General features: G+C 35.8%; 6 protein-coding genes and 2 long non-coding RNA genes across 11 annotated transcripts; 3 read left to right on the top strand and 5 right to left on the bottom strand.

Annotated features, from left to right (window-relative positions):
• The first annotated feature begins 5,910 nt into the window (after positions 1–5,910).
• Positions 5,911–7,231, top strand: LOC104710043 (uncharacterized). Its single transcript, XM_010426579.3, has one exon. It carries the CDS (start codon positions 5,911–5,913, stop codon positions 7,093–7,095), a length of 1,185 nt encoding a protein of 394 aa, XP_010424881.1. The 3' UTR covers positions 7,096–7,231.
• Positions 7,162–8,100, bottom strand: LOC104710044 (uncharacterized). The gene is made up of 2 exons (XM_010426580.2): positions 7,938–8,100; positions 7,162–7,595 (listed from the first exon to the last, which is right to left on the bottom strand). Exons 1-2 carry the CDS (start codon positions 8,055–8,057, stop codon positions 7,278–7,280), a joined length of 438 nt encoding a protein of 145 aa, XP_010424882.1. The 5' UTR covers positions 8,058–8,100; the 3' UTR covers positions 7,162–7,277.
• LOC104710045 (pentatricopeptide repeat-containing protein At2g01390) lies at positions 7,938–10,398 on the bottom strand. 3 transcript variants are annotated; one of them, XM_087464394.1, is made up of 3 exons: positions 9,426–10,398; positions 8,215–9,244; positions 7,938–8,113 (listed from the first exon to the last, which is right to left on the bottom strand). In XM_087464394.1, the coding sequence occupies exons 1-2, from the start codon at positions 10,165–10,167 to the stop codon at positions 8,232–8,234; spliced, it is 1,755 nt and encodes a 584-aa protein (XP_087320520.1). In that variant the 5' UTR covers positions 10,168–10,398; the 3' UTR covers positions 7,938–8,113; positions 8,215–8,231. The 3 variants fall into 3 exon arrangements, with proteins under 3 accessions (XP_087320520.1, XP_087320521.1, XP_010424883.1); XM_087464395.1 differs by having other exon boundaries at positions 7,938–8,100; XM_010426581.2 differs by having other exon boundaries at positions 8,111–9,244.
• On the top strand, positions 9,486–11,588 carry LOC147937530 (uncharacterized). Its single transcript, XR_015565813.1, has 2 exons — positions 9,486–10,535; positions 10,682–11,588. It is a non-coding gene; the product is annotated as an uncharacterized LOC147937530 (long non-coding RNA).
• LOC147937529 (uncharacterized) lies at positions 11,423–14,857 on the bottom strand. 2 transcript variants are annotated; one of them, XR_015565811.1, is made up of 5 exons: positions 14,222–14,857; positions 13,533–13,652; positions 12,754–13,452; positions 11,868–12,699; positions 11,423–11,798 (listed from the first exon to the last, which is right to left on the bottom strand). It is a non-coding gene; the product is annotated as an uncharacterized LOC147937529 (long non-coding RNA). The 2 variants fall into 2 exon arrangements; XR_015565812.1 differs by having other exon boundaries at positions 11,558–11,755.
• A 1,457-nt stretch (positions 14,858–16,314) lies between these two features.
• Positions 16,315–16,560, bottom strand: LOC109126617 (uncharacterized). Its single transcript, XM_019230325.2, has one exon. It carries the CDS (start codon positions 16,558–16,560, stop codon positions 16,315–16,317), a length of 246 nt encoding a protein of 81 aa, XP_019085870.1.
• A 4,675-nt stretch (positions 16,561–21,235) lies between these two features.
• On the top strand, positions 21,236–23,547 carry LOC104710041 (nicotinate-nucleotide pyrophosphorylase [carboxylating], chloroplastic). The gene is made up of 9 exons (XM_010426577.3): positions 21,236–21,433; positions 21,526–21,671; positions 21,775–21,908; positions 22,000–22,146; positions 22,412–22,495; positions 22,605–22,757; positions 22,839–23,015; positions 23,112–23,179; positions 23,264–23,547. Exons 1-9 carry the CDS (start codon positions 21,381–21,383, stop codon positions 23,358–23,360), a joined length of 1,059 nt encoding a protein of 352 aa, XP_010424879.1. The 5' UTR covers positions 21,236–21,380; the 3' UTR covers positions 23,361–23,547.
• On the bottom strand, positions 23,448–24,877 carry LOC104710042 (uncharacterized protein At1g66480-like). Its single transcript, XM_010426578.3, has 3 exons — positions 24,565–24,877; positions 24,038–24,442; positions 23,448–23,682 (listed from the first exon to the last, which is right to left on the bottom strand). Exons 1-3 carry the CDS (start codon positions 24,736–24,738, stop codon positions 23,626–23,628), a joined length of 636 nt encoding a protein of 211 aa, XP_010424880.1. The 5' UTR covers positions 24,739–24,877; the 3' UTR covers positions 23,448–23,625.
• Positions 24,878–26,190: the final 1,313 nt, after the last annotated feature.

The following is a 26,190-nucleotide window of genomic DNA, read 5'->3' as shown; positions in this document are numbered from 1 at the left end:
AACAAATTAATAAATCAGCCATAATATATAAATAACTCAGCCGATACATTCGAATAAGTCAGCCTTAAATAATCAATAAATGAGACGTAAAATGTAAATAACTCAGCCTATACATACCTATAACTCAGCCATTGTTATCAATAAGTAACTCAGCCTATACATACCTATAACTCAACCATTATTATCAATAAGTCAGTCGAAACATAGTAATTACCTTTAGACTAAATTGCTTATTGAAAATGACTCCGACACTTTTAGGTTTAACATCCAGACCAAGATCACCAAGATAGTCCCTGTAAAGACCTGCCAGTACATCAGCTGTTGATTGACGGCATCTAGTAGAATGTTCCGTCACAGAACATGTGTGTTCCGAATCGTATACACGAACATGAAAATCTGGGTCATCCCCTTGTACAGATGCACGAACTCTCCAAAGACATCCTTTAACCCAACACCTAAAAACCACTTGTCTCGGATTTGAGACTGGTACATTAAAATCAAATCCATCCCTACCCGAAATAAGTTTCACGTGATTCCTGAACTGCTTTTTGCTACTGTATCGTTGTCCTACAACAATTTTTAGCATTGACACCTCCAACCTAATAGCCTCCGGATTCATCTTCGATCCGGCAAAGTTATCATCTCTATGAGCTTTCTTCTGAGGAGGCGGAGTAGGTGGGTCTTCCACTGTACTCTGAGGCTCGCCCAATACAGAAAACTTCTCGTCATCAGATGACTCACCATCGGAGTCATCGAAAACATCAAATCGGGTTGAAAATTCATCGTCTTCTTCTTCGTCAGATGCTACTTCGACAGCTTCTTCTTCGTTTTCTTTGTCAACAATCTTACCATAATCAAAACAAGTGCCTTCAAATCCCCCACCGCACACTTCGTATGTAGATTCTGCTTTCGAGTCTCTGCTTCGCCGAATCATACTTCCTCTAGCTCCACTAGTTTCTGTAGACTCTTTCGCCGAAAACTCTACACAGAGACGTAGCTGATCGGTTTTCCATAGCCCCAAAAAACATTGCAAATGTCGATCATTGGAGACAAAAACTGGTGGAGTATCATGTGCCATATGTTTCATTGCCCTGCTCGAGAACATGTAGCTCAGCTTTAGCTCATGTCTAAACGAGTCCAATCCGTAGTCTTCAAGAACAAGCTTAACAAGCTTGTCGTATGTTGTGCCTCCATCTATCTGCACAACTATACACCCTCTCTCGTCGGAGTTAAATACATATCTCTGTGTCTTTATCCAATTACCGGACACAACTAGTACCGGCACTGGATCCATGAAATATAATGAAGAACAAGGTGGAGAAGAACAAAAGTAGAAGAACAAGGTGTGAAGAAGAAAGTGAAGAAGAAGTAGAAGAACAAGGTGAATAAGAAGGTAAATAGTTCACTTATTAACCAGTTGAAGAACCAGAGTCGAACGACGTTTCGTATTTCCGGAGAAAAAAGATGATGACATAGAATGCTGACATGGATGCTGCATCCGACGTGGCAAATCAGCCATGAAACAATACAATAACTCAGCCTAACTAAAACCCAGCCACAACACGAAAAACATTACAGTAATTAAAAAGCAAAAAAAATTGCTGCCAAACTCAGCCGCTTCATGAACTGAAAATATGTAACTCAGCGTATCGTTTGATAAGTCAGCCGTAACTGAAAAACATTCTAGTAATTAATCTTTTGCCAATAAGTCAGCCGTCAAACGGCTGACTTGTCGATAAGTCAGCCTATGACGGCTGAGTTATAGTTTTTTTACCATACCTCAGCCGTAACTACATCTCATAAGTCAGCCATTTTTCATAACTCAGCCAGTCGGAAAATGGCAACTCAGCCGTGTCGTTGTGATAACTCAGTCAAAATTTTGACAACTCAACCGTGTCGTAGCGATAACTCAGCCAAAATCTTGACAACTCAACCATCAGGTGAAAACTCAGCCATTACTACAGCTGAGTTATGCGCATAACTCAGCCAAATTAAATAAGTCAGCCATAACGCTTGGCTGACTTATGAGCATAACTCAGCCAGATTTTCCTAAGTCAGCCGTCCGCTCTTACTCAAATGTTTTTCCGATAACTCAGCCGCAACATACTCTGTATCGCGTTACGGCTGAGTTATGGTTACACGTCAGCGATTTCTGACGTGGCGTCTGACGTGGCAATGGCGTTTTTGTAATAACGTTTTTTCCGGTAACATAAAACAGGGGCACGCTGGGTATTTTGAAAATACCCGAAACATTCTAGTAATAAAAAAGTTTTTTGTAGATTCTGGTAATATTACCTAAAATGAGTAACATTTGAGTAATTCACCCTTTTTTTTGAGAAACAAATGAAGTTGTAAGCACACCACTTCATTCATATTTCAGGTAACATCTAATTTATGTTGAATTTTTATTTGTTTATTTAAATTTATTTATATTTATGGAGTCGATGGTTGTATACTTCCTCCTTAATAATTTGGTAGGCTATGCCTCAATAGTCATATAATCTTGGCCAAAATCACCATTTTTTAAACAAGCTCATAATATATATGATGGTTCATTTCTTTTCTACTCCCCATACTAAACCCCGAATACAACCGATCTAAAAGAAAGATTCGGTGCAAGATGAATAGTCATGAAAAGTCATCATCTTGAGAGGGGATGATACTATACCCACATCTTTATAAGGATCTAAGATAATACAAATGACCGAAATCGGTATGTTGTTGATCCTAATGTGGGATTCAGTACGAGATGAATGAACTCCAAGAGTTATCATCTCGAGGAGGAGAATTAAAGAATCCCAAATTGACAATATGTTGATAAATTTTGGTGAATTTGACACCCCATAGCGATATAACTTTGGTGAAGTCATATCCCATAATTTATCATATATATGTCACATGTGATAAAGTATAACATCCATGATGTTTACTCTCAAAATGAGCTTTAATGAATTGTTCATAGTGCAACTCCAAGAGATGGCAAAATGATTCATGGTGATGTAGTCTCTATGAGGCCAACGTTCATAAGAAAAGTTTTTCCTATGTTATGTATTCATGGTTGGAGATTAAATATTTCTCATTTTGAATCTTATGGGTGTGTGATATATATTGTAAATGCTCCTCTACACCGCATACAAATATCACCCAAAGAGGATGAAATATATAGATGCGGGAGATGAGTCTCCGCTCTAATAATATAGAGCCATCTTATGAGATTTGCATATCATCAAGTTGGATGATAAAAGTTCCCCTTTATTATGGGAGAATCATCGAATAGTTTTCGATCTTTGAACAAATGAATCTAATGAATATGAACTTGAAAGTTCAAAAGTTCAATAGATCACTATTCAAAATATATATTGCAAATCAAATGCAAAAAAAGCTGATGGATGAGATATAATTATTGATCCTCACATAAATAAATATGAACTTGAAGTTCTAAGAAATCTCACATCCTAGCTAAAAATGCTCCAATTAAAATATGTCTCTGGCGGATGACATACTAAGTCTATGACACATAAGAAACATGATAGACTACTTTGGTTCCTAAGATATATAAAATCCTCGAAAAGAAAAAGGAGCAAATTAAAAAGAGGATTATACTCTCAAAAGAGGAGCAAATAAACTCTTAAAGAGGAGTAGATAGACTCTTTAAGAAGAGCTAATAGACTCCCAGAGAGGAGCACAAAGACTCCTAAAGAGGAGCAAGATACTTCTCAAAAGGAGTAGAGAAACCAATTGATATGATTAATAATGAAATCAGGTACCTGTATAAAGTCATTTATATAATGATTAAAGAGATCTTGTTTAACCATGTCATTACGGGAAATATGGAACCAAAGACATAATGTCAACAATAAAATTATTATATAGCGCAATGTGATTAATGAGGATCATAAATCTCCGCTCTGTGAGCGTATAGAGATATATATTGGCCAATAAAGAGGTAATCAAGTCTATATAAACTCTTATGAAAACGAGTAATTTTTGGACTATTGGTCCAAGCATCAGAAGGGTATAATTATATATAACAAAATGGTGTGTCGCGCCATATTTTGTCAAAATACCTTATCAAACAAAATGGATGCTATATGGATGACTTGAAATACATCTCATGGGATGCTTAGAGCTTATCCCGAAAGATATATAATATCATAATTATGTTCGCGAGAACTCATTAATGATCATCAAAACCTTTAAAGGTTATTTGCAAGAAAAGATCTTGGAAACATCTTCCGAAATAGATGCTATAATAATCAATTCTAATAGAAGTCATATATATATAGTCATATAATATCATGTATAAATGCTGACGAGCATTTATGTATCTTATGAATTGTGCATAGCATTTTCTACTAATCTCTTTGCAGCATAAAACTCATTCTCTATGAGTAGATTTTGAGTATGAGTGAAAACGTATCTTTTATTGCAAAGTTATGATTAACTTGGGCTTAATATATTTTGGAACCCCCAAGTTTGGTTTAGTTGGTTTTGCAGATGGAAGATTTATATCGGATCAATATAAAGATATATCGCAAAACAACGACTTCACGACGTCAACCAATAGTTACCCGCTGAAGACGGGAGCCTCGTAACATGTTAGCGAAGAACTTTGAACTGAGGGTTCGATCAGCATCAACTAGTTAATGCTTGTTGAGACCCATTAACAAGAAGCAATGGAAAGGCAACAACTCTGTTTGAAGACTCTGTTGCATATGTCCCCCAAATCAAAGGAAGCTACACCAAGAATGACAAGACAAGACATATTCCTCTCTTACGCTCAAGACTTCGAGAAGAATAAGGAAGTTGATAGCCAGTCCATCAATTCAAGTAACAATGTAGCAGAGTTATTTACAAAGGTGCTTCTGAATACCTCATTTAGAATGCATATTCAGAGATCAAAATGCATCGTTTGAAGATAATACTTTCAGGGGGAGAATATGATGATTCGCGTGGCTGCACTCTTTTTCCCTTATCATTGTTTTTATCCCACTGGGTTTTTCCATGACAAGGTTTTTAACGAGGCAGCAAATAACACGCAAAAGATCGACCTTGAATGAGAATGTCAATAATGAAGGTGGAGATTGCATCACTATTCGTTGAAAACTACGAAGCATATCTACAAAATCATTTCCTACTTCAACATTGAGAAAGCATATTCACAGTATTGGAATGCGTCATCTACGAGGTCTTTGAAGTCTTTTCGAGGGGGAGCTTATGTCATTGTACTCTTTTTCCCTCGTCATGGTTTTGATCCTAACGGGTTTTTCCGTGACAAGGTTTTTAATGAGGCAGTGCATAACTCATTATTGGTGATGGATACTCAAGGGGGAGTGTTATGAAATAAGTGTGATTATCCATCACCACATGTGTCTTCCATCTTAATGACACATATCCATTTGCTTGGTGTAACACTTGTTCACCACTTGTCCTTCATATTTGTATACTTGTCTTTGTTACCTTGTGTACTGCATGAGTCATCATAATCTTATCACTAGTATATATAGAGCTTATGTATGTGAGAAAAATGAGAGAGATGTAGATATAATAAGAAGAAGAGAAGAGAAATCTTATTATCTCTCTAAGTTTTCTATCTAGTTTCCCTTTAACTTCTCTCTAAAGTCCATACAACTCATTCTCTAGATCTCTTCTCTTTTGATCTTTCTCATAATAATCATGTTATTACCTCCAAGCTTATGATATAGTTCACAATAGGTTAGTTAAAACTTCAACAATGATGATTTGTTAAAATTATTATGGTTTCAGAGAAAGAGCGTTCGGCCTGATTAGTCAATAAAGGATAGGGTAGATCCGTAGATAGAGAGAAAAGTCTATTAAGAACACAACGAATCAAATTGTAGCCCATTAGTTACATAAATGGGCTTGATCTCCTTTGAATAGATCGACTTGATGATTTCTGAAATTTCTGTAAAAAAATCAAACATGTTGTCGTCGTCGTCATCATCTTCCACTCGATGCAGATCGTTCTTCGTCTTCCCAATTCTCTTCGCCGTCGTCCTACTTCCGGCTCTCTCCTCCGCCGATAAGCGCCACGTTATCAGCTTCCGATCGCCGGGACTCTACCCGGAGGGATTAACCTGGGATCCAAGGGAGCAGCACTTTCTGGTTGGTTCGCTCCACAGCCGCACTATTCATTCCGTCTCCGACGCTGGAGTCATCGAAACTCTTATTTCCGATCCCGATCTACCGGAGAACGCTACTATCCTTGGTCTCGCCGTTGACTCTACTAATCGCCGTCTGCTTGCCTGCATCCACAGTTTGCAGCCTCACCTTCCCTTCAGTGCCCTAGCCGCCTACGATCTCCGCAGCGGAGGCCGTCGCATCTTCCTCTCTCCTCTCCCTTCGCTTTCCGGAGACGACGAAGACATCGCCAGAGATGTCGCCAATGACGTGGCGGTTGATTACAAAGGCAACGCTTACGTCACCAACTCAGCCAAAAACTTCATCTGGAAAGTGGATCGCGACGGCGCAGCCTCGATCTTCTCGAGATCTCCGGTGTTCAATTCGCAGCCTGTGGCGGCAGACGCTGACGAAACTTTCCGCGATTGCGGCTTGAACGGGATCGTGTACATAAGCAACGGGTACCTCCTGGTCGTGCAGAGCAACACGGGGAAGGTGTTCAAAGTGGACGAAGAGAGCGGGACGGCGAGGCTGGTGTTGCTGAACAGAGATCTGATTGCGGCGGATGGGGTGGCTAGGAGAAAGAGGGACGGCACGATCATGGTGGTGTCGCAGAAGAAGCTTTGGTTACTAAAGAGCCAAGACAGCTGGAGCGAAGGAGTGGTTTATGACGAAATTGACCTCGACGTGGAAGGGTTTCCGACGGCGGTGACTGTGGCGGGGAGGGATAGGATATATGTCTTGTATGGGAAAGTGATGGAAGGGATAATGAAAAGTTACAAAGGAGAAGGAGTGAGGGAATGGTTTGGGATAGAAGAGGTTTGGTCGGACAAGGAAGGTGGGGAAGATAAGGTTTGGTTGTATGTGTTGATCGGCTTTGGCTTCGCTTACTTCTGTTTCTGGAGGTTTCAGATGAAGAATCTCATCACAAACATGGACAAAAAGATCACCTAGTCTTGTTTCTTCTATTTTTTATCTTCTGTCATCATCTTAACACGTTTTGTAATAATAGGAAACCTATAGCACAGAACAGCATGTAGTGTCATTTACTCAATTGGGATGTTGGAATGAAAAGCTTTTGATTCTCACACATTGTGTCTCTAAGAGTAAACAAAAGAGAGAGAGCGAGGGAGAGGTTATTGCAGCATGTTTGCTTCCACCACAAGAGGAGGAGGAAGTAGAGGAAATACTTCTTCTTTCTCTAACTCTTTATCTATCTTTTGGTTTCCTGACTTGTTGGGCTCTGACTCTTTTGCTTTCGCCCTCAGCTTCTCCATTGCTTTTCTTCTGTTCTCCTTTCTCCCTACTCGAGCTTCTGCGGCTTCACCATTGAGAATGTTGATCCCTCCAAGAAATCCAGCCGTGAGATACAACATGGTGTTTCTTCTTGAAATATCTTTGGCATCAAGGACTTGAAGCTTCTTGGGTTCCTTAATGTTTGCTTCAAGTATAGGCTGTCAAAGAAAATGCAATTATAGACTGACCTCAGAGCTCTGCACAAACTAACAAAAACTGATGCTTGCAAATGCAGACTTACACTAATACCAATCTTCTTCTTTCTTCTATTGACTATGAGAAAACAGCAGAAGCAATCAACAAAACCAATCAACAAAACTACTTGGAATCATATAACAGCTGAATTCGATGTTAACCTAAAACAGTTGGATCGAACCTTCTTTTAATAGCTCAACCTAAAACTCAACGGTCTCGGATTCATTCTCACATAGACAGAGCACAACAAATCTCTCCGGGAAAAGAAAAAACTAATTTTGATCTTTGAAAGCTGTTGTACGAACCTGATGAGAACCTACGCTGGTGGCAAAAATCATCCGGCGTCGGGAAATTTTAGGTGATTCTCCGGTCATCGGAGAAAGTGAGATCAAAACAGGCGTCCAGATAGAGCACGATCTCGCCATCTCTTTTCTCCGGCGTTAGTACTCAGTCGTACTGCTAATCAATCTATCAGAAATGTCTGTCAATAAAATGAAATTTAATAAATGGGTGGTGGGCTTAAAACAGTATAGGCCTCATATTTGCACATTAATGGGCCTGGGTTAAACATATATCCTTCACCTGTGCTGAAATCAAAATTACAGATTTGTAGCAAAGAGAAGATCACATATCTTGTCTTCAGCATGAACATTTTCCCGGAAACGTGCAGAAGCAGCAAGACTCTTCTTCTCCTTCCTCAACAACGCTGTTTCTCTCTGGAAATCACTGGTTTTCTCAAGACCAGACAATAGAACATTGTATGTCCCCAGGGAAGGCATTATCTCTCGCTCTCTCATCTCTCCCAATATCTTCATTGCTTTCTCTGGACTCCCTGCTGAGATATAAACATCCATCAACGCAGTGTAAGCAGCTACGCCCTTTTGATCATCCGGAAGTAAGTCGAAAACCTCTGCGGCTAAGCGAGGTCTTCTCCCAAACCCGAGCCTGTGGATCAACATTGCTCCTTGGTACACACCGAGCGAGTGTTGCGCTTTTAGCATCTCCTTGACCACTTCAATCACTTTAGGAAGCTCGTTTACTCTCAGAAAATGACCAATTAACGCAAGATATGCTGACTTCTCGAGATGAATTCCCATTTTCGAGCTGTAATCAAGAGTCAACGAAGCCCCCTCAGTTCTACAACGGCCACAGTTTGTTTCTACGATAGCTGAAACAACAAAAGAATCCAACTTTATGTTCCTATCTCTCATCTGGTTAAGTATAAGATCAACTGCAACCAGATTCTGCTTCATCAAGAGAACAGAGCTGATAACTCTACTATCATCTGAACGCTTATAAGTGTCATCAACTTGGGCTGTTGGAGTCTCATCAATGTCATTGGAGCAGAAAGATTCAGCAGAAATATGCGAGTTAACTTCCCGTAACAGATCATCACTTTCGCCTGCGGCTTTCAGGGTCTCCAAAGCTTCAAGAAAGATAGGGTAACGAAGGACGATCCCATTTTGTTTCATATGTAAAAGAACTCGAGCTATGAATGATGTTTCCCCAAATTTACAGGCTTTTGCAATCAGAATATTGCAAGCTGCTTTATCTGGCTGCACCCCAATCTCCTGCATTTTAAAGAAAATGTCCAAGGCTTCCTCACATTTTCCTGCAATTCAAACGAACAAAACTAACACATCATCATCATCGTCAAGACAACAAAAGCATTCAGGAACCATTTTCTAGTCTTACTCCATATGTTTATTTCAAATCATTTGACATAAAGCAAAAGCTGTAAACTTCAGCTAGGCATTTTAACAAACAGTTGGTGTGCATAGAAAGAAGCTCACCTGTGCCGACGAGAAACTCCATCAAAACAGTATAAGTGTGACAATTGGGAGAAACTCGCGACCGTAACATATCCTTATACACCTCCGTGGCTTCTTCCACCCTCCCATCGGCGAAAAGAATCTTCATGTAAGCCGTGTAAGACACGACGGTAGGTTCGCACCCATTATCTCTCATCTCCTCCCAAAGCCTCATAGCTCCGTCGACATCGCCGGAACTTGAAACCCAGTGAATAAGCGATGTATAAGTAACCGTATCGATCAAGACACCCTTCTCCTTCATAAGGTGGAAGACGGAGAACATGGATTGGATCCGACCGGCTTCACCGAAGATATCGAGCATGGTGGTGTAAGTGAAGTGGTCGTGTTTGAAACCCTTGATTTGAGAAGCCCAGTTGAAAAAGAGCCAAGCTTTTTGCATCGGAGGGTGTGCTTTCAAGACACGGTTGATAATGTGAGAATCCCATCTGAGGCCGAGATGAGGGAGCTGTTCTCGAGCTGATTCCCAAGTGGAGTACTTGAGGATGTTATAGATGTTGGATACGACGTCTCTTGTGTAAACCCTGGGGTCGTCCTCTGGGGGAGTCTGTGTTTTCGCAAGTTTTGGTTTTTCGAAGGATCGCTTGGAGTTGGAGGGGTTTCTAGGTCTTGGTCGGGGCAGAGAATGAAGTAGCTTGACGGAGGAGCTCCTCCGGCGATTGGAGAATTGGATTGTGTGGTTGCGGAAGATGGTAGAGAAGCGCATGAAATTTGCAAGGTTGAATTGAAACTAACGCTAGTGTGCCCAGGAGAGAGCCAATATTTTTATTCCAACCTCTGTTTGTTTTTTTTTTTTGTTCTTTAACAAAGATCAATATATACTAAAATGCTTTTTTTTGTGAAATTCAATTATAACATGGTCCGTCAATAAAGCTATATCAGTGAAGATGTATGTAAACTGTAATTAATATTCATGCTTTTTTTTTTTTTTTGGTTAGGATTTAGTTTATGTTTTCTTTTTCCCCTGTGAAAGGGGTTTTAGAAGAAACTGAAGGCAGAGGGGTTGGTGAAGAAGATGACAACGACGATCTGTTTGGTGACCGACTGATTTTGAACACCCATTCGAGGGCACTGGTATGTTGTTTCCTCTTTGTTCTATCCAATTGACTTCTTTAATAATCTAAGTATTGTGTAGTGTGTTTTGATTCTAAACTGAAACCTTATTATTATGTTTTGGAGCTGAAACATTAGTTGTGGTTTGCTTTGTTTTCTGAGTGTAGATGAGCTGGCTGAGTTTGATGCTTTAAAATATGACTACAAGGTTGATTAGCACGTAAAACACCTGCAGAAGATAAGTTCGACTTCAGAAGAGCTCGAATTGAGGTCTGGATTAGAAGACTTGCTTGTATCAGAAGGATAGTATTTCTGAGAGGGAGGGTATGTGAGATAGAAAGCTGTATCTACACCACGAGTATGCCAAGACATTTCAGGATTAATGGGAAGGAACATGGCTAGGCTTGGAGAACTTTGGTCAGATATGTTGATGAGACGAGCAGAGGAAGCAACGTTGGTTACTCGGTTTAGAGGGAAGCAGTAGAAAGTGATTGGATTGGTAATGAGAAGATGGAGGAATCATAAGAAGAGAAATCAAAAGTAGATGAAGAACTGAAGAAAAGACAAGAATTTGTCATGTTGATGAGACGAGCAGAGGAAGCAACGCTGGTTACTTGGATTAGAGAGGAGCAGCAGAGATTAGGCCTTGCTGCAGAAAGTGATTGGATTGGTAATGAGAAGATGGAGGAATCAGAAGAAGAGAAGATGGAGGAATCAGAAGAAGAGAGACCAGAAGCAGGTGAAGAAGTGAAGAAAAGACAAGAATTTTGTGAGAGTCATGGCCTTGAATTTCCCGGTGTTGGACATCACGGCCTCCAAGAACAGCATCAAGTTTAACTGTTTTAACAGCTGTTGTTCCAGCTTCAACCTAAAAACATCAAACCATAAGTTAGTATAACATTAAGGTGAACAAATAAGCATCCCCTTTATTTTGTGTTGTCTGCGCAAACCATGTGTTGTCTAAACATAGCATGACATTTTGTAAAAGGGTCAAATTCTTTTTAGCCAATGAACCTGTCGGGTAAAAAAGAAACAGAACGAAGTTATAAGAAAAAATTGAGATTGTCATCTAAACTGAACTGGTTTGATATAACATATGCTAATAAGTACACAGACAATTACAATCTAGTTGGAGATGAGATACATACACCTCTTCATTAAGACGTCAGATTTTCTCTCTTTCTCTTTAGTGCTTTGCTCGAGCCGCAACCCATCAAGCGTTGCACAGTAATGTGCCTTCGCTAACAAGAAGAGCTTCAAAAGCTAGGCATCATCTAAACTGAACTGGTTTGATATAACATATGCTAATAAGTACACAGACAATTACAATCTAGTTGGAGATGAGATACATACCTCTTCATTAAGAGGTCAGATTTTCTCTCTTTCTGTTTAGTGCTTTGCTCGAGCCGCAACCCATCAAGCGTTGCACAATTACAATCTAATGTGCCTTCGCTAACAAGAAGAGCGTCAAGAGCTAGGCATTGAGCGTCAAGAGCGTCATTGAGAGCCTTGAAGCTTAACAGTGTTTATAGCAGATCATTGAATATATATTCTCCATCAATATGCAGATCATTGAGAGTTTTTAAACTCAAAAGTTTTAAAGCAGATCATTGAGAGCTTTTAAGCTCAAGAGTCATTATAGCAGAACTTTGAATATATCTTCTCCATCAATATGCAGATCATTGAAAGTTTTTAAAGCAGAATATTGAATATATCCTTCTAAGGACACCTTTAGAAAAGCCTTAGTATCATGCTGCCCAGCCAGCAATGAATAAAAGATAATGGCAGAGATTATAGGACAAGTCTTACTGTGTTAAACACATGCTTAGCGACATATATCTCTGTTTCACTCACACTCTTAGGCAACATTATATGACAAGTCTTACTGTGTTAAACACATGCTTGTCTTATGACAAGTCTTACTGTTAGATGGCAAGTCTTATTGTGATAAACACATGCTTGTCTTACTTGGGGACAATTATATGACAAGTCTTACTGAGATAAACACATGCTTGTCTTACTTGGGGACACTTATATGACAAGTCTTATGCAAGTCTTACTGTGATAAACACTTGCTTGTCTTACTTAATGACAATTATATGACAAGTCTTGCTGTTATATGGCAAGTCTTACTGTGATAAACACTTGCTTGTCTTACTTGGGGACAATTATATGACAAGTCTTACTGTGATAAACACTTGCTTGTCTTACTTGGGGACAATTATATGACAAGACATACTGTTATATGGCAAGTCTTACTGTGATAAACACTTGCTTGTCTTACTTGGGGACAATTATATGGCAAGTCTTACTGTGATAAACACTTGCTTGTCTTACTTGGGGACAATTTTCCCAAATTAGAAACCGGACAGAGCACAATTATATAATGTGTCATCCCTTTCTTTTGGGTTTGAAGAAAACAGAAAACGTTATTCTTGAAAATCGATGAAATATTGAACATAACAGAGTTCATGAGTCTGTTCGTTCATATGAAAAGAAAGTTTGATAAAAAGGGTTTCTTCTAATCCATAAAAAAAGGAAACAAATCGTTAAAACGTGATCCTTGATCAGAATCCAACACATGAACAAAAATCTTTCAAAAAGTAATTAAGAAATCAAGGATCTATAAAGAGGGCTCTTGAATATAGAAATTCTAATTTGTAACAAAAACAACGAAAGGTAAAATCTTTGAAGAACCTGAAACGTTAAAAAAGAGTGCTTTTGGTTTTGAATTTGCGAAATTTGAAACCTTGCAGAAACTATGAACTTGAAATACTGTCACCCAACTCAGAATCATACTTGTTTTGTCCCGATAGACTCTTCACCAAGATCAGACATATAAAGATTGATTAAAGGTAAAATAAAGGTCTAACCTTGAGCTCCTGTCTCATATTGGAAGCGGTATCATCAGCTGTAATGTATCAACAAACTGCTCAACCTGCATAGCAAACGAAAAGATAGTATCCATAAAAAAGAAAGAACTCAAAAACGCTCTGAAAATTTCAAGTATTACCATACCAGTTCGGATCCACTAGACAGACAAAGATGATTGCAGAACCAACTGATGCATATCTAACACCTTGAACATGTCTTCAACAGTCCCAGTTTGTCCAAGATAGCTATGAACGAAACGATCAGCTGTTCACAAGATTTGCAATATTCAATCTCTAGTTTTTTTCTTTAACAGTCAAAGAACATCAATGAACTTGAGAATTTATAATGAATCTAACACAAAGGAACATGAGAAATATAATTATAAAAACAAAACCCAGAAAAGTTGGGGAAGAATGTTAAACCTAAAAATCCAATTGGGATCTTTCCATTGCAAAACCTGAAGACTTGTAGAAACTACGAATCCAAACATTAGGGAAACATAATCACGAAAGCAAAACCCTAAAGAGATTAAAGAAAACACAAATCGCGGAAAAAGAAGTTTTTTTTTTTTTTCTTCATTCAAAATTCAATTGCATAATCAACATACAAATTCAATTTAATGAGAGATTTACTGAATCTATTGAAACAAAAAGAGAAGCAGACAAAATTGATGTTTATGGATCTGTTGTAGAGAGATTTCGAAAATTTAACAACACAAAATCAAACAATCAAAAGAGGGCTCGGGGCTCTCTGTATATTGCAATAAACATAAAAAAAAAATCACAAGAAAACCCTAAATTAATTCAAAAGAGCAAAGATAAAGAGAATGAAACCTGGCGATGATGGTCTTCGAAGGAACTCAGTATCGCCGCTCCGGAGAAGAAAATAAAAGAATTTATTTTACCCTTGCAAATTTCTAGTTTCTATTGATATCATGGCAAGTCGAATGTTTCACATATATGCCTTTTGCCATATCATGATGGTGGTGATCAAAGTTATCCATCTAACAGCCCCATATCATACTTGGAACTTGTCTTTGTTTCAGTTCACGATTTGGTTGGCTTATCATTTCAATCTGTTTTCACCGATGGTTTTGACATCTCCATCACACCAATGTTTTTCGCCTTGTGCTATGTCGATTCGTTTGAATCGTAAAGTATCTTTTAATACAAAATTTGTTTCCGGTGGTCTCATCCCCTGGCGTCATCTCCGGTTTGTAACCGATGAATCTACTCCTAACTTATGGTTTGGAGAAGTCATTTGGATATTCGATCCGGGAATCACGAAGGAATTTTTTACGATTGAAGGAATTGGCTTATGTGATAACTTCCTCATTCTAAGAAGGCGATTCGATGATGGTGATGTTCACGCTGTCCTCCGATCGGTTTCTACAGTTTTATGGAAAAAGAATTCATGGCCACTAAGCAACAACGATGGAGAGGGCGTTACAAAAGACATGATCCAAAACCAGTTCAAGCAACATATCAATGTACTCTTTTAATCAAAATGATGCAGGAAGCATTTGGGAGTTTCATCTATAAGATGTTAGCCTTTTACAAGTATATGAAGAGGAGACTTAACAGATTATGTTTGTTGCCAGTAAGGCTTCCGTTTGGAAAGCATGGTCACTTCCACTTCTTCATCGAAATTGTGTTCAATTTCCTTTATTTGGTTCAATGGTTGTATTTGAGGTTTTGTATTTCATGTATCTTGTAACACATTACTAATTTAATATAATTGATTTGCCGTTAAAAAAGAAAAAAAAAAAAAGAATTTATTTTGAGATTTTGATGAGATTGAGAGCCACAAATCAAAAGGGTACATAGAGGATCTAGTGACCGTTGTGAAATACATAAACGCGTGATCTCTCTCGCTTATGCTTATGTGTGTTATTGGGCTTGAAATTAACTTATAAAGGCCCAGCCCATATATTGATTGATTCATAATATCTTTTAGGCAGTGGCACAAGATGTCCTTATTATGTCACCTTCCAAATTCGTGTATTTTGCTGAGGCACAGTAACGGCGGACCAATGTGTATCAAAGGAAGGTCAGCTGACCTCCCCAAATTTAAAAATTTTCTTTAAGATCATGAGTTTTGTGTATTTTTATCCAGCCAATTTTGTTTAGTAACATAATATTTTAGTAATTTGACCTCCCTTAATTTTCTTGTGACATCAAAAGTCCATTAGTCCATAAGGAAAGAAGAAGATTTTATATTCCTTTTAAATTAGAAACAAAGTTGGCCTAATCTTTTAATCTTAGTATTAAATTATTAACCATTAAATTGAATTAAGAAGAAGAGATCATCACTTATATGTGCCTTTTTAGTTTTTTTTTAAAAAAATTTCACGCAGAGTAAATCAGTAACTGTGACTCTTCAAAATCGAGAAAGTTTACATTTTGGTGAAAAACTATACTTTGTTTTAAGAATTATATTAATGAGATTTTATTAAACTTTTGATAATACTTAGAATTGTATTACAATTTATGATTTTTAAAAGAGGAACAATTTGTAATTATAAATTTGAAATCATTTTGTTGCATAATCATGTGTAAAATTTTGGTTAAACACGATTTTTGGATGTTGTAGAATGTTTTATATTTTGTATTAAGAAAAATAAAATTTGTTTATGTTTTTCTGACCTGGGTAAAGAAAATTTCTGGATCCGCAGTACTGCACGTGAAAGCCATGACATGACAGACTCTTTACAAAGCCATCAACATATATCTCAAGGTGTATCAGTGGCAATGCACAAGGGCTATTAGCTATAGTTAATGATGAAATTATACACCTTTTTATAGTGTTTTTAATTTATGTCCAAAACATATTACACGTGCGACTCTTTTGAATTTGGAGGAGTCGGATCGGGTTAAATTATGTATAAGAAGAGAGATGAAAAAAAGAATAAAAATGACTGATCAATTCAAGGGCAAGCAACATAAGTGTGGGAATAATAAACTTTTGAACGAGAAAAAGGTTTTAGTTTGTTGTGACATAGAGAAGGCTGTGACGGAGGGACCGGACCTCGTTGGAGCTTATTATGCAAAGCAAACCTTCTTCCTATATCTTCATTCTTCATCCTCAATCTTGCCGTCGCGGCGCCTGTTCCTCTTGATCCCACCAAAGCTATAAAATACATCACTATAATGAATTTCCACATGACCCTCATGGTATAACGACGAAACAATAATAATGCAAAAAACTCGATATCGGTCTTGTACACGTGTGACGTTGGGACATAAAACCTAAATGAAATGAATGGGTTAGTGGTTGATAGTAAGGAAACGTTGAATTATCTAACAGTGGAACGTTTCGAGATAGAAGAAGATAAAGAAGATGAGAGATAAAAGCTGCTTTGATGGAGGAAATATATATGGAGAGGGGAGAAGTGACAATGGTTTTATTTGAATGTTGTTTGATGATATTGTGAAATTTTCAAAATAAACGAAAGAGGGAGGCGGCTTCTTCTAACTGTTTGACTTATTTTTTCTTACTTGTTACATGCTTTGTGTAGGTGTACTTGTTATGTTTTTATGTTGAATTTTGTTGTGTGCATATACTCGTCACTCTAGCAGCCTATTTAGAACCATTTCTTTATTTTATTAAAATTTTGCAGACATGTTTATATGTATACCTAGAATAGTATTTTATTTATGTCACACATTTTTTTCTATCGTTTTTTTTGAAGCAGTCAATTATTAAGAGATATTTTATAGTAGAACGACGTATATATAATGTAAGATTACAAAGTTGTCGTTTTAGTTGATTTAGATTTAGAAAAAACAAACCCTTGAATTAAATCGTATAATATTTCCATATCTAATCGTATATGTATAATAATCAAATTTCATCTATACTATTAATTGGGGAGTACAAAACAAGATTTTAGAAAGAAAAAAAACATATTATATATCCATGTTGCCAAACAAGTCCAGTTATTTATATAATTAAAAAAATAAATAAACAATATATGGTAAATAAAATCTGTTATTGGAAAATCTAATATTTATGGAAATAATAATTACGAAATTAATTATAAAATTAAATTAGCCGATATTTTTGGAAATGATTTAAAGTTGTTACCATAAAAGTAAATTATTAAATTTGAAATTGTATATATAACGTAAATGGTTCTAGATTTTGAGATATTTATAGAAATCTAATTTCATATTTGAATATTATACTTTATTTTAGATTTTTAAATTTTCTTAACCAAAAAAACTATGTTAATTAATTCATCTTAATACATATGGAAAAACAGAAAAAAAATATGAAAACCTTAGTATATATTTACTATTAAAAATATGAAAACCTTAGTATAGATGCGTATACAAATAGATTTTTTCAAAAAATGAATTTAATCAATTTGTTTGATATATAAGAAAATCACAATTTAATTCTACAGCCATATAAATAGAACCGATAGTTACTCAATATCTTTGAAAGCTATTTAAAGTTTGGTTCCATATATATATGTAAACATATTTGATTTGGTTTTATATTGTGAGATATTTACGAAAATAACAAATCAATTTAATACAATAAGATAAAAACAAACATTTATTTAGTTTAGATTTTGCAATATTTCCTAAACGAAGTTTAAGTAATTAATCACGATTAGTATAGAGAAAAAATAATTAAAAATCAAAATTTTATATATGTAAAAAAATTTAATTTGATTATATATTAAAAGATATAGAAAAGTGTATGTAGAGTCTCACATTAGCTAAATATATTTATACTATTAAAAGAGAAATATTTTTCATTATATAGTCATAAAGTTTTCTATTATTAAATGTAATGTCATTCAAGTTAGAACAAACAAAAAACAGAGAAAATGGTAGTTTGGTCAAAATAAAAACTAAAAAACCCGCGGATCCTAAAGTAACCCGGTTCGTTTGTAGTCGGGTTAAATAAAAAATATGCGGATCCTATGCTATCCGGTTTGAAAGGATTTGGATCCTATCCAGCGGGGGTAAAATAATAATACTCACTACAAACATATTTAATCCCTAAAATCACTCAAACTATTTAATGCATTTAAATGAAACTATCCAATTACAAACAACTAATTTAAAATTCAAATTTAGAAAAAGTAAATTTGTTACTATCAAAATCGGGCAATTAAATTTAAACTTATATATGTAAACATATTTAATTTAGTTATATATTTTGAGATAAAAGCCATTTGGAATTATTTTAGTCTAAAATTAAAATTGGTAAGAGCCATTTGGAATTATTTTAGTTTCGAATTGACATTTCATTTTTTTTCTTTACTTTACTTAAAATTTGTAATGAATTTTGAGACATCAAAAATGAAATTTGACTTATATATTCTGCCTTCTCATTATTATTCATTTTTTCTGTTTTTATGTTATAAAGTTCTCAACTGTTTCTTAAAAACAATATTGAAATTATTTAAGATTTTTTGTCTAAAAATAATATTTACAAAAACACATAATTCTCATAAGAAAAACAATCTACCCTTTTTTGTGTGCATAATGTTGATGGTGGTTACTGTGTTTGTAAATTAGTTTATTAATTATCTTTTAATAAACCGATCAAATAATTACATCCACTCCAAAATATTTGTGATCAAGAATTCCCAAAATTGAAAACAACCACAAAGCAATTAAAAGAAACTTTGTGATCCTTACTATTTATAATTAAAAGCAACATAAACTCTCACCTATATATATAATGATATACCTTTAGAACGTATTATAAATAATTATTATATCTAACCATATTATTTTATTTTGAGCTAATTTATCTATTTATTTTCCTCGAAAATATTATTTTATTTTTGAATTATATCGACGCTTACAATCTTATATGTAACATGTTTTTTAAAAGGCATTAAAGTGTGTTTTACAATATTAAAATTTTAAAAACAAAGAAACGTAATGCAATATAAATGAACCAGACATAAAATAATAAGAAGAAAAAATTCAACTAATTTTGTAAAATTGTTTTATTATATGATATAGAAATATACTATGAACTATATTTGTGTTTGTCCCAAATTGTATTTTGGTAATTTTTGTATTTGTTCCATCCCGTTTCCAATCGGGAATAATTTTTTTTGTCAAATATCGGAAATATCATATATCGAGAATCTTCACTATTGGGAATGAATTCTCTATACAACTAGAATTCAGGTACAAGACGAAACATGAATTACATCCACTCCAAAATATTTGTATCAAACATGTTTTAATTAATTTATATTTTTTTACATATACTCTTATGTCTTTTTTTTTAAAAAACAAAAGTTATAATATAAATGCTATATCAAGTCATTATTTTTGGGTACTCGGTGTACTAATCAGTTCTCAAATTTGTAACCCGCACTGACCCGAAGCCGATAGTACCCAAACTAAACCAAACCAATATATTGAAAAATACTTACTAGGTTCTATTTTCTAAACCCGTTTAACCAAACTTGATTGGATAATATCCTAACCTGAACGGGTTACCCGAAGGTCCGATTCTACTAAAAATAGGTTTGCAAAAATAATCCATATATACATTATATATTGAAAATTTGATTACAAATTTAGTTTTTGAAATTAACCCCGCACGTACGTGCGGGTCCGAACCTAGTTTTAACTCTTAATAGCCTTTTTATAGTGAAACTCAACAATTTAATTTGTTTACGTAAATAAACATGTTTTCATTGATTATTTGGTTGAATAATGAATATAATAAAAATATATGTCTAAACATATATTTGTTCATCTGCTAAAGCGTTAAATGCATTCTCTATCCAAAATTTCAAGAGATTTTTTTTTGTGCGTTTCAAGTCTCTCCTTTTACAGTACTACAATCCTCCTCGTGGTATAATGAATTTTCCACATGATCCTCATGGTATAATGCAAAAACTCGATCGGTCTTGTGACGTTGGGATTAAAACTAAGGGGGTGTTATTGGATTGAGGATTTTAATAGATTTTAATTAATCCAGGACATTAGTGGATTTAAAAGTCTAATGCATTTGTGTGGACTTTATAATGCATATAAGGTGGATTTGAAAGTCATTGATAATGTATTTTTGGTGATTGTTATGGATTTTTTAAAAAGTTATTGTTAGAAAAAAATATATATATATATCTATAAACTGTGTTATACACCAAAATTATATTAAATTAATAACACCCAGACTTTTACACATGTCACAGAAAACTTGAATTAAACTGTATTTGTTTTCAATCCAGATTTTTGGTGTAATTAAAGAACCCAGATGTCATGAACCCAGAAAAAAAAAATTAAAGAATACAAAAAAACACAGATCTGATGAATAAGTGTGATTATATACAAAGGGTTTGAAGAGGAAGAAAGAGAGATTGAACCCAGAAAAAAAAGTGTGATTATATCATAAACCAAAAAAAAAAGTTATAGATCATGAACCCAGAAAAAAAAGTTAAAGAACACAAAAAAAATTCTCAAAAATAATACATATCTGATGAATAAGTATGATTATATAAAAGGATTGAGAAAAAAAATCAAACAATAATATGTCAAAGGCTAGAGATACATCTGAAGAGAGGAGAAGAAAATGAAATGATTGAGAAAAGTGTGGTATTGTGTTTGTTCATATTTTAGAAGCAAAGTACGTTGAAATCCAAAATCACACAAAATCCAGTAGATATTGAATAACACTAGATTTTAATGGATTTTTAAAAATACCCAATTGAATAACACCTGATTCTTAAATAAATCAAACTCCTTTAAAAACCACGATCCAATAACACCCCCTAAATTAAATGAATTGGAAGTTGGATCTCATATTTCGAAAGCAAATAAAATGGGCCTTCTTAGGAGACATAAAAGCCCAATAGATAGTTTCTTGGTTCAAGTCAAACAACAACCAAACATCATCTCTCTTTTGAGACAGAAGACCACCACATCAACAAGAAACAGAGTTTCTATTCTTTTTTTTTTCCCGACAAAAACAAGAAACAGAGTTGAGTCAGTCAAGTAGCCTAAAATGATCTCTGTCTCTGTCTCTGTCTTCTCACCTCAATTGGCCGCAATTCCAAGGTTTTTTTATCCGACAAAACAAAAACCCAATCTTTTGGTTTGCCTTCATTTTCTCTGATAAAACATTAAAACCCAATCTTGATTGTTCTCAGGAGCTTTGTGAGAATGTCTGCTTCTGCGACTCAAACGACCGGAGGAGTTTCACAAGGTTCCATGGCCATCAAGCCTCCTTCACATCCTACTTACGATTTGAAAGCCGTTGTCAATTTAGCCCTAGCTGAAGATGCTGGTCATACAGGTTCTCTCTCTCTCTCTGTCTCTCTTCACTTGTTTCGGTCTCTAAAGTAAAAAGTTTCCATTTTTATTTACATTGTTGTGAAATTGATGATTTTTGAGTGAAGGAGATGTAACGTGTTTGGCCACGATACCGTTTGATATGGAAGTGGAAGCTTATTTCTTGGCCAAGGAGGATGGTATCGTTGCTGGAATTGCTCTTGCTGATATGATTTTTGAACAAGTTGATCCCTCTTTGAAGGTTTCCCATCTTTCACCCCCTTCAAAATCTGTCATTTTGCTGGAATTTGTATGTGTCTCTTTGGCTAAGTGATTAGTGTTGAATCTCTCAGGTTGAATGGATGCGAAAGGACGGAGATTATGTTCATAAAGGATTGAAGTTTGGGAAAGTGTCAGGGAATGCACATAAGATTGTTGTTGCTGAAAGAGTTGTCCTCAACTTTATGCAGAGGATGAGCGGAATTGCTACCCTTACCAAGGTCTTCTCTTTTTAGATTCTCAAAACTTATTACTGTCTACCGATTTGTGTGGTTGCATTCATATTATTAACCTAGGTGATCTTATATCTTAATGAGAAGGCTTTATTGGCTTAGTATTTGGTTTATGGTAATACATCTATATCCATTCCTTTTTTGGTTCTATAGTGCAGTGTTAGTAATGAGTGAATCGTTTTCATCTAATTGTTTATTGTCTGTTTGTAAGTTATATGGAGAGTTTTTAGATTGATGAGTTTGTTTTGTGCAGTTAATGACAGATGCTGCATGCCCTGCACGTATACTGGAGACAAGAAAAACTGCTCCTGGTTTGCGGTTGGTAGATAAATGGGCGGTACGTTCCACAGTTGCTTTACCGATTTCAAACCCGACCATTGAGACACCTTTGGATTTCTGAGATTATTATCTCTTGATACACCTCAAGTTTTCTTACTTAAGCTTAGGTTCTGATTGGTGGAGGGAGGAATCATAGGATGGGATTATTTGACATGGTGATGATAAAAGATAACCATATCTCAGCTGCAGGAGGTATAGTAAATGCCATCAAATCCGTTGACGAATATCTACAGCAAAAGAATCTCGAAATGGATGTAGAGGTAAATAAGTTTTCTTGTGGCTGCAAGTAGTTACAAGTGAAACATGTTTTAATCACTATCTATATCTCTTTCTACTTGAAGGTGGAGACGCGGACGCTTGAGGAAGTGAAGGAAGTGCTAGGATATGTTAGTGGATCCAAGACTCGGTTGACTAGAATAATGCTGGATAACATGGTTGTGCCGTTAGATAATGGAGACATCGATGTCACAATGCTTAAGGATGCGGTAGAGCTAATCAACGGGAGATTCGAGACAGAGGTATGTCTGTTAGTGTGTTAGAAAGAAAGAAAGATGACACATTTCTTAGTGAAACTACACTCTGATGGAAGACTCTACTCTGATTTCATGATGCAGGCTTCGGGGAATGTTACCCTTGAGACAGTACACAAGATCGGACAGAGTGGAGTTACATTCATTAGCAGGTAAGAATTTTTTTCTTCAAACCGGTTTGATTTACGCATTTGGAACTTTGGTCAGATAAAAACTGAAAGAATATATGAATGCAGCGGAGCTCTGACGCATTCGGTGAAAGCACTAGACATATCTCTGAAGATCGATACAGAGTTGGCTCTTGAGGTGGGAAGAAGGACAAAACGAGCATAAAAGAGCATATATGAGTTCCACGTATTTTTACTTTCTTTTATTACCGGCAAACACAGTAAAAAATGTAACCAATAAGGTGAGACAAACTTATAAAAATTTACTGTTTCTTGATGTAATAAATAAACTCTGAATACATATATATAGTGGAGACATGCATGGATGAATATTGAATAAGCTTTCTCTCAAACGTTTTAGCGTTGTTTATGTACATAGAATTTGCAAGAAACGTTGGGAAGCACTCTTTCTAATAGCGTATATATATTATCTAAGCGACGGTGATCTCGCTCCCTCCCTCTCTTTCCGCCATGAAACTCACTCGTCTCTGAAACATACCAATATCATCAATCAGTCAACATTGTTGTATACAGCAATTTATATTATTTTTTTAAAAAGTAAGAATCTAAATTTGTGTAATAATTTTGTCCTATCTGGAAAGTAACAACAACAACAGTATAAAAGTGTTAAAAAGTAAGCATGCAAAATTTGACCCCAACAAGCATTTCTCTATATCTACTCCAACTTTTCCGAAAAAAGTGCTTAATTTTTAACACAACTAAATTCAAAACTAGCTATTTGCCACTCTAAGTTAGTAGTCGCCATGTAACTACAAAATATTTTTGCTTGTTATTACCAAAACCATTTAAAAAAAAAGAGAGAAATAAATATAAGGAACATACCAAACGGGATTTGACTTCTCTCGTGGTGGCGGCGTTGGAGACAGTGGCCGTGGGCTCTTCTGTATTGTGAGGCGGTTCCTGGTGGTTCTGTTTGGCCATAAAGAGAGCAGCTATCTTTTGGGTGGCTTCGGCCTCCGTGGCTCCTTCCCTTACGAGCCTTTCAAGCTCCGCCTTGGGAACCCTCACCTTCACCCTAACCGCACCTCCTTCTTCTTCTGACGTCGTCGTCCATCCTTCTGCTGGTTTGAGTATGGAGAGATCTGAAGAGGATCTACGGGCAAGCATGAGGCTCTCAAGCCTCTCCTTCGCACTCACGTGGATTCCCGATCTTACCCTTCTCGGTGGACAATCTTTAACAGGCTCCACCACGAAATATAGCCGCTTCGCCTGCAACCTCTGCTTCCCCTGAACCCAAAAAACATTAAACGCCTCAGTTTTTGTCCATCAAAACATATGCATGGTTCGTATAAGTTCACAAGAAAGTACATCATACTATATATAGTAGTTTTGATATATAAAAATCATACCTCAAGTGGTTTGGCTCGGGCACCGTAGTGCTTGACGGATTCGGAGTCTAACACAACGTGGCCGGGAAAGTCTTTCAAGACCTCCTCAGCCGTCACCGGAGTTTTCAGCTTAAAACTCTCGCCGTCTATTTTCATGATTTTGGTCGTTTTCTTGCCGCCTAAACTGTTACCCATCTTATGCACCCCTAAGATCAATTGCTCTCCCCACAACCAAACAAAAACGGATAATAAAGGTTAATACGGAACCTTGAAATGAGGGCAGTGAGACAACAACTCGGTTGGGGGGTTTTTAAATGATGGGGTTTGCAGACATGTGCAAATTGGGTGGTCGATTTATATAGTTGTAGTAGATAGATACGTGGAAAAGCTGGTCCATTTTTTTTAATGTCAAAATTAATGGACAATTTACCTTTGACTAGCACGATACGATTTTTTACAAGCCTTAGTTAATTTAAATGATTAGGATATGCTTTTAACAATTAATATTTCGAATTTTGTTAAATTATAGTATATACTACTATTCAACAAAAGATTGTACTTGTGTGAATCACCTGCAAACTATTATTAATCTATTATAGCTTGTAGTGCCATGTTTATTTGAAGAGAAATTATTATTATTTAAAACAGAAGAAAAAATCGCCGTTTTCCTATTCAAACTTTTTTTTTTTCTTCCTATGCCAACGTTGAAGTTGTTGCATTTTTGTAAGAATCGCCGTATTTGACTCAGTTGATGAAGGTATAAATGTCACCATAAAACCCCAACATTGTTATAGAAAGACAGGCTATATATATATATGTTAATTGAGGATCCCTTATGATACTATTTAAAATGAAAATAATTAGTGATAAAAGTGCTAACTTTTTGGGAAATGGATTCTAGGTTGGAAAAAACAGGACTCTGTAAGCAATTTTCAACTTGACAACATCATGCGGATGCGTTACAACTCTTCTACTCTTGTGGACCATATACATCAATGCTTTGATTTGATTGATATTCGCATGCCTTATGCATACATGTTCAAAGCTTAATGGGTTGGTAATTTGCGATAATCATTGATCTTTTGCCTTTACGTTGATTACGGAAGACAAAAGGTGCATGCCAAAGAAAATTACATATTTCTCTCATTTACTATATACTATAGATGCACATTTTTGTCGATGAAATCTGAAAGTGTACTTGTCAGGTACATTTGTAAATACACTTTACACACAGGTGTAGTCGTGTCTAAATTCTTAATTATTAATTATGATCCACTAACGAGAGAGTTAAAAGGTAACATGCATATTATTTGGTTGTGGACCTAACCGCAAGTGTCGACTGATACTACAAAGATGAGAAAAGAAAAGTCCAAAATGATGGTCTCCTTTGCAACTTGGAAAGCTCATTAAATACATAACAGCTGACACAATATTTCCACATACTCCTAGCTTTATCATATAAACTATATATATAGAGGGTTCCCAAATATCATTAATCATCGATTATGAATTGAATAGTGTACAAATAATCACGAATTCATAATCGGGTTGCAAATATTTCCACATATACTCCTATCTTCATCATGGGGGTTTCCAAAAATCATTATATCATCATCGATTATGATTTATGAGTTGTATCAGTAGATT

The sequence above is a fragment of the Camelina sativa genome, chromosome 9 (genome assembly GCF_030686135.1).
Source record: "Camelina sativa cultivar CO46 ecotype springtype chromosome 9, ASM3068613v1".
NCBI lineage: Eukaryota > Viridiplantae > Streptophyta > Magnoliopsida > Brassicales > Brassicaceae > Camelina > Camelina sativa.
The sequence above is the reverse complement of the archived record's forward strand: the minus strand, read 5'-3'. Positions and strand labels throughout refer to the sequence as shown.

What these genes read in the sequence shown, in the direction of transcription:
- LOC104710041 (XM_010426577.3), top strand. Translation starts at nt 21,381, where the DNA reads ATGATCTCTGTCTCTGTCTCTGTCTTCTCACCTCAATTGGCCGCAATT. An exon ending in GAATTGCTACCCTTACCAAG is followed by an intron (nt 22,147 to 22,411) that starts GTCTTCTCTTTT and finishes TGTTTTGTGCAG; the next exon opens with TTAATGACAGATGCTGCATG. An exon ending in ACGGGAGATTCGAGACAGAG is followed by an intron (nt 23,016 to 23,111) that starts GTATGTCTGTTA and finishes TTCATGATGCAG; the next exon opens with GCTTCGGGGAATGTTACCCT.
- LOC104710044 (XM_010426580.2), bottom strand. Translation starts at nt 8,057, where the DNA reads ATGGCGAGATCGTGCTCTATCTGGACGCCTGTTTTGATCTCACTTTCT. An exon ending in CCAGCGTAGGTTCTCATCAG is followed by an intron (nt 7,596 to 7,937) that starts GTTCGTACAACA and finishes TTTCTTTGACAG; the next exon opens with CCTATACTTGAAGCAAACAT.
- LOC109126617 (XM_019230325.2), bottom strand. Translation starts at nt 16,560, where the DNA reads ATGAGGGTCATGTGGAAATTCATTATAGTGATGTATTTTATAGCTTTG.
- LOC104710043 (XM_010426579.3), top strand. Translation starts at nt 5,911, where the DNA reads ATGATTTCTGAAATTTCTGTAAAAAAATCAAACATGTTGTCGTCGTCG.
- LOC104710045 (XM_087464394.1), bottom strand. Translation starts at nt 10,167, where the DNA reads ATGCGCTTCTCTACCATCTTCCGCAACCACACAATCCAATTCTCCAAT. An exon ending in GGAGTTTCTCGTCGGCACAG is followed by an intron (nt 9,245 to 9,425) that starts GTGAGCTTCTTT and finishes TTTGAATTGCAG; the next exon opens with GAAAATGTGAGGAAGCCTTG.
- LOC104710042 (XM_010426578.3), bottom strand. Translation starts at nt 24,738, where the DNA reads ATGGGTAACAGTTTAGGCGGCAAGAAAACGACCAAAATCATGAAAATA. An exon ending in CCCGAGCCAAACCACTTGAG is followed by an intron (nt 24,443 to 24,564) that starts GTATGATTTTTA and finishes TTTTGGGTTCAG; the next exon opens with GGGAAGCAGAGGTTGCAGGC. An exon ending in GAGAAGTCAAATCCCGTTTG is followed by an intron (nt 23,683 to 24,037) that starts GTATGTTCCTTA and finishes GGTATGTTTCAG; the next exon opens with AGACGAGTGAGTTTCATGGC.